Genomic DNA, 6,290 nt, shown 5'->3' with positions numbered 1-6,290 from the left:
CTGACAGCTGTTGGATTGTCAGTCTTGGAGTAGTTGATGGTTTTGAGGTGCAGCTAACCTTGAGGTCATCTTTGGTAGGGTTACTGGCTTGGAGGTTCACTTTTGATGCTTGGGGCTTCTCCACTTTAGAGGAGGATCCTGAGCAGGGAGCGTTGCTACAGGTGGCAGTGGCCTTAGGCTCCCTGGTTGACTTCGAGGAGGTGGGAGATAGTGGGGGTGCTAGTGATTTTGAGGCTTGGCCTAAGACATTCTGAGCACAAAAGCCCAGCAGACAGGCCTCACAGTTGCCACTGTCATGTGGTCCTTCGAGACTGGTGTCCCCAACCAAAGGAATCTCACCCATTTGCTTAAACCCTTCTTTATAGCACTTCTTCAGAATTCGGAAGATCAGGTTGTTCAGGATCCTTGAGATGTTGTCCCATGTGAACTCTGGAGTTGCAAATGGAGGATCGGGGCACTGATTACACCTCTGAGCGAACGCCCTCATCTTCACCTGCCCCTTGGCCTTCTTCTCACTCCACTGCATGTGGAAGACTACCAGGACTCGGCCAGAGGCCCAACTTCGTGAGCAGGAAGAGCAGTGGAACCTGTGAAGGAGAGAGAGGGCCAGAGTTTCTGCTGAGCTGTGAGCAGGTGCCAGAGGGAGAAGGACTTTCTCTCTAGCGGTGAGAGAAGTGAACAAACTCCTCTTTCTCATCTCTGCCATCCCACCAACCTCCCCTGGGACCACCATCAGGTACCTGCTGTGCAAACAGCACATAAACCATCGCACTCAGAAGGAACCTAGGGCATTTTCTAAGTCCATTGTGTACATTTCAGAGGCAAAGCACACACTGGGAATGCATCATGTCCAGGGCTTGTGGTTTAAGAGTTAGGACTGGAGCTCTGGTTACTGGGCCCCAAGCCATTGTTTCTTCAGATATTGAGGTAAATGTATTCAAGGCTAGACATGCAACAGCCCTCAAGGACCCTGTGCTAAAACCAACATGTGGCTATAAATGGGTGCTGGGAAAGTCACCAAACAGAACAGGAGAGAGTGGTAAGCTCCTGCTTACAGAGACAGCTTGCCCCCTGAGCAGGTAAGGGGGAGTGAGGTGTGTGTGTGTGTGTGTGTGTGTGTGTGTGTGTGTGGGCTTCCATGATCTACAGGCTCTCCAGAGATCATGGCTTCCAGCTCTCTCTTCTTTTGTGGGTCCCCCTCCCCCAACTCATTCTTTTTTTTTACAAGTGCCAGAGAATTTTACGTTATTTCTGAGTGCTTGCCTCCAACAAGGTGCAGAATGGCACCCTGTCTCAAAAAAGGGAGCAGTTTTTCTAAGGTATTTATACAAATACCTGTTAGAAACAGTGAAGAAAGACTGGAAGAAGCCTGTGCTAACTAGGACAGGAATCATGCAAAGCTGGAACACTGCAGTGTGGTGTAGACATTATTGCTCATCAAATAATTCATGAACTCCCTCTTGATTCAGTGATGTTGGGGTCACGGGACCTGCTGGCCAATGAGACTTGAGCAGCAGTGAGATCTTCCCAAGGCTACGAGATTTCCCTTCCTCTGCCTAGGTGACTTTGGGAGCCATTGTTCAGCTAAATCCTGGGATTTTTTTTTTTTCTTAGCAGTGGATCCTAACTTTACTTGAGATGGGGCATCTGCAGTCTGAGGTGGGAAGTTGGAGGAGGCTGGGCAGAATGAGTTAGCTCCCAGGCTGGTTCTAGGCACAGAACCTGGAACCTTGCACATGCTCAGTAAAGGTACCACTGAGCTACAGTCCCAGGACCATCTTTACTACGTTTTGATCCTAGGCTGCCCTCTTGAGGCAAATGTGGGAATAAACTGAGAGGAGATGCCTAGCCTCATGAAAGGCACAGACTTGGAGTTGTTCTCACTCAGTTTTGCACACAGCCTGAGCTGTCCCCAGCAGCCACCCACAGATGGGGCCTGGTCTGTGCACTCCAGCTCCGCTGTGTGCTAGGCCCGAGTCCAAATAATCCGACTAAGGCTTTATTCTGGAGCCTCCCAAGACATCTCTTGACTGGGAAAGGTCCAGTCCCCTCACAGACAGTAGCAGACCTGACAGATCCTGAGACTCTACCCTGTATGCCCTCCTACCTCTACTCCTGGGCCTTGGGGCACCCTCTTTCTCTCCTCGAAGAGAAAGTGTAAAATGTTGGGTGGCCTCCAAAAGTCCACTTGAATAAGTGAGCCCCCCATTCTTCCCTCCCTTTCCCACAGTGTCTCACATCCTAGCCTGGAATCGTAGAATCTTTGCTTGCCACTGTTTAAAGTTCACAGTCATGGGGGAGGGAAAATGCTGGTCCCTAATGAAGCTGGAAAATACCAGTCCCTTCCTGTGTCCTTCAGGGTGCAAGCCTGGACAGCCGAGAAGAGGAACCAGCTAGAAATAAGCAGGAATCTTCTGGCACGTGCACCATTGCACCTCCCTTACCTGGCAAAGGTCTTTTGCTGGTATTGTGTCCATCCTGGCTTCAGAACATCGGGAAGAAGATCCTTGTCTGGTCTGAGGGTCCATTTGTGCCACGGTTTCACCTCTTGAATCAGCTCCTGGAACATATGTTGCCACTGTCCTATGTCTTCTTCCGTCATGGCTGCAGTGCTGTGTCAGGCTGGACAGGGTCTTCTGGGCCCAGGCAGACCTGTGGCAAGAGATGAATTGTCCACTCAGACAGCAAGGCTTGATACTGCCAGTCCTTTTGAAGACCTGAATTGGGTCTGTAGTTCAGATCCTTCTGTCCTAGGGACAAAGGTCAGTTGAGTCTGTTCCTAAGTTCAGAGGACAGCAATGGACAACCACAAGAAACCACAAAACTCCAAGCTTTGGGTTTTAATGTCTCAATAAACTAGTGAGGGAGAAAGTGTTGGGAGTCCACATCAGGGATGAACTGCCTCTGGCAGAGTCCCTGAAATGGTTGGAGGCTACACTTGTCTTTTCTGGTTCTAACATTTGTAAGTCTTCATTTATTTTGCTGCCAAGCTCTTGCTTAAGGCAAAGGGGGCCTCCCTGGGATTCCCACACTCTGTGAAGTCCTCAGTCACACCTAGTTTCTCAGGAGGATGGTGATCTGTAGATATCCAGCTGTTTCCCCCACCCCACCCCCACCCCACAAACCATAACCTGAGCATGGAGGTCTCAGGCCGACCCAAATTCCCCACTTACCTAAAAACAAAGTTGGTGCAGTCAGTGTTTGCCTGGGAGGTTAGATGATGTGTCCCTAGATGAGTGGAAGGCTGCTGGCCCAAGACCAACAGGGACCCATTGCCTTCCTCCACAAGAAGGTTGGTTCACCATCACCCCAGACTGAGGAAGGGGAAGGAGAGCTAGGCAGAGAGGAGCAGAGTTGGAGCAGGCAGTACCCTATGGAAGGCAGACAAGATTCTGAGTGTCTACACCTCAAGACTCCATCCACAGATAGGGTAGGTCTTCCTATCACCCAGTTGGCCGTTGGCCTATTGCCCTGGCTATTTCCCAAGCTGGAAGCTCCTCGGCCTGGAAGAAAAGAAGGAAGCAAGGGGAGGGGCTTCCTGTGACGTTTGGAAACCAAGTTTCCCCAGGCTTCTCCCCACTGCCTCCGCCCCACGTCACAACTTTGTGGCCAGACTCAGATCATGGTCTTTTCTACCCACCCTCATTTAGTTTCTCAGTGTTATTTGCTCAGTTACAAATTAACTACATCATTTGGGGAGGTAGTTCAGTTTCTTCTTTTTGGCCCTCCTCCCTTTCAGCTTTTCACTATGGGAGTGTCTTTCCCCCACCCCCACCCCACTTGCTTATTCCAGCTTTTGATAAAAGTAGTTCTCCATTTGTGGTCTTCACAGGGTTGGGGTCTTTCATAGAGGCCTCTCTGTGTAAGACAGTCCCTAGGGCTGGTTCCGACGTGTTCCCAAGAGAAAGAAGGCCACTGTGTTTCTAATCTAGAAAGTACAAGTGTTAGAGTTTTGTTCCCAGCTGTAGTGTCGGCTGTGGACTCACTGTTGATACGTCAGCAACTGAATATAAACTAGGACAGCTTTAAACAAAGGCTTAAAGTTAGGCTTGCATTAGCCTCTCCTGGGAAGACAGGTGGATGCCTAGTCACAAGGATGACACTGAGCTCAAGCTGATCAGGTGACTGAAGCAGGAACAGAGGATGGCTAGACCCTCATGGTAGTCCCCTTCGGAGCAACGGCTCTGTGTTCAAGACAATGTTTAGGGCCTCTATGAGCATCGAGAATCAGCTATGCCTTCCTTTGCCCGCCTCATGGCTTGTCTCCTCTCCTGCATTACACAGGAGAGCTAAGGTGGTGGTGGAACTAAATCTCTGCCTCTCTCTAACTTTTGTTTAGAATGTTACTAAAGCCTTAACTCAGTTAGCCAGCAATCCTACCTCCTGCAGCTCCCCAGTGTCCCCTAAAACCAACATCCAAAGTTCTCTCTTAACAGCTCAGGCTTCTGAGCCCATGGTTAGGACTTGTGGATCTTTCCCAAGTGGTTTGAATTGTGACATCTCAAATGAGGTGTCTGCTTATGAATGTGTGTGGAAAACTTGGGTGTTTTCAGATGTAATTAGGGACCTGAGAGAAGACCTTCTTTGAAAGATTGAGAGTTTCTGTGGCTACCTGGACACAGCACAGCAACGAGAAGACCCATGAAAGGCCAAGCTGCATGTCATTCACAACCTGACCAGGAAAAGGATGCCAGGCGAGCCCACACAGGGTGTCTGGGGACAAGGAACAGCAAAGTGTAGCTACAGAGCACAGCTTACCTGTGATAGTGGCAGGAGCATCTCTAGGCTTGCATTAGGCTCTTCTGGGAAAGGGAGCAGATGTTTAGTCACCCCAGGTAGGGCAACAACCACAGACCAAAGTAACCCTTTGCCCCAAGTCTAGCCTGAATTTATTGGGATTACTTATGGGAATATGGCTAAGGAATTGCTAACAGGAGCCTGGGCAACTTCATAATAGCTAAGTCACAACCTCGCCATAGCTATATAGATATCTCCTCTTTGGTTAACTTTCCATCTCCTATATACTATGATACCCCTGAGATTGTGTATAGTTGGGGAAGAACTAGGTACACCTGGGAGGGAACATGGGAAGGAGTGGCTAGAATCTCACTGGAGGGTCTAAGGACCCTTTTCTAGTGTGGGTGTCAGTCACTGTTGTTCCAATTAATAGCAATGAATGTTAGAAAATGGATGTTACCCTTGGAAATTGGAGTTTCTTCAGCACTAAACTTTTTAGCACTTCCCATGGATAGGCTCATTTAAAACTTTTTGAGGGTTTTGGAGCATTGGGGCTATATTTCATTTGTGATGGGGCTTGAGGCTGTTTGGGACAGATATGCAGTGGTTCACGGTGTGATGGAGAAGGAATGGTTAGCCTGTAGACATGACTGGGTGTTGAAGAAGGGAAACTGACCAGGTCCTCAGCTAGGAACCCAAAGCTAGGAAGAGACACGCTAAGCAAAACTGTGTTACGTGGTGCTTCTTGACTTATTTTAGGTCAAAGTGCAACAGTAGGCATCTTTACAACGGGAGGCAGAGGGAGGTGTGACACAGAAGCGTGGGAGAGGCCATTCAGAGACAGAAGTAGTGACTAGATAGATAGATTGTCACAAGCAAAGGAATGCCTGAAACCTGAAGACCAAAAGAAGTTTTTCCCTGGGGCCTCTGAATGGACAGAAGGACTGCAGACCGCTTATTTTTGGATGTCTGACTTGCAGAACTGTGAGAACACATTCTTACTGTCTTAAATCATCCAATTTGTAGTCTAGTTGTAATAGGGGCAGTGGAATGGTCTCTTATATCCTGTTCTTTAGGGGCACATTTATATCTCGTATTGTAAAGGAATGTGCTCGTATACATGGCTGATGGCTCAGCACCGACATCTGCCAACGATTTGTTTATTCTAAGTTAACCTTTGACTTAGCAATTCAAAAGGAATGCAAAGCTCAGTGGCCTTGGGAGTATGCCCAGAGAGACAGCAGTGAGGGAGACATGTGGGGACCACAAGTAGATAAGGAGATCAGAGCTCAGAGCCAGCTGACCCCCTGACCAGAGGATAAAGACTATACTGTAGAACGGACTTTGTTTGCCGTTCCCTATAAGGTCTGTTAGCTGGAGACGTGGTCGTGGCAGGCCCGGAGGATGCTGATCTCTTCCTGTCTCAGCTTGCCAGCTCTCCAAACCAGGCAGAACTTGAAGATTGAGTTCTTGTCTCTGCTCACTGTGTTGATTGGCAGAGTGGCCTTGGCATTCTTGTTATATTTGTATGGCAGCCCCAGGAAAGCAGTGCA

The 6,290-nt window shown here is 48.9% G+C and overlaps 1 protein-coding gene across 4 annotated transcripts in view; it reads right to left on the bottom strand.

Moving 5' to 3' along the window:
* The window catches only part of Rtp3 (receptor transporter protein 3), a 4,583-nt gene extending 995 nt beyond the window's left edge, over positions 1–3,588 (bottom strand). Inside the window, exons 1-3 of one of the 4 annotated variants that reach the window (XM_028787108.1) lie at positions 3,174–3,588; positions 2,445–2,652; positions 1–587 (exon numbers count right to left, since the gene is read on the bottom strand). The exon at positions 1–587 is cut by the window's left edge and continues 995 nt beyond it. In XM_028787108.1, coding sequence (XP_028642941.1) covers positions 1–587; positions 2,445–2,602 — 745 coding nt within the window. In that variant the 5' untranslated portion in view covers positions 2,603–2,652; positions 3,174–3,588. The remainder of the gene's footprint in view (positions 588–2,444; positions 2,653–3,173) is intronic. The other 3 variants (XM_028787111.1, XM_028787110.1, XM_028787109.1) reach the window with 3 other exon arrangements.
* Positions 3,589–6,290: the final 2,702 nt, after the last annotated feature.

Source organism: Grammomys surdaster, unplaced genomic scaffold (assembly GCF_004785775.1).
Source record: "Grammomys surdaster isolate TR1022 unplaced genomic scaffold, NIH_TR_1.0 125606, whole genome shotgun sequence".
NCBI classification, from domain to species: Eukaryota; Metazoa; Chordata; class Mammalia; order Rodentia; family Muridae; genus Grammomys; species Grammomys surdaster.
This window is presented reverse-complemented; position numbering and strand designations above follow the sequence as displayed.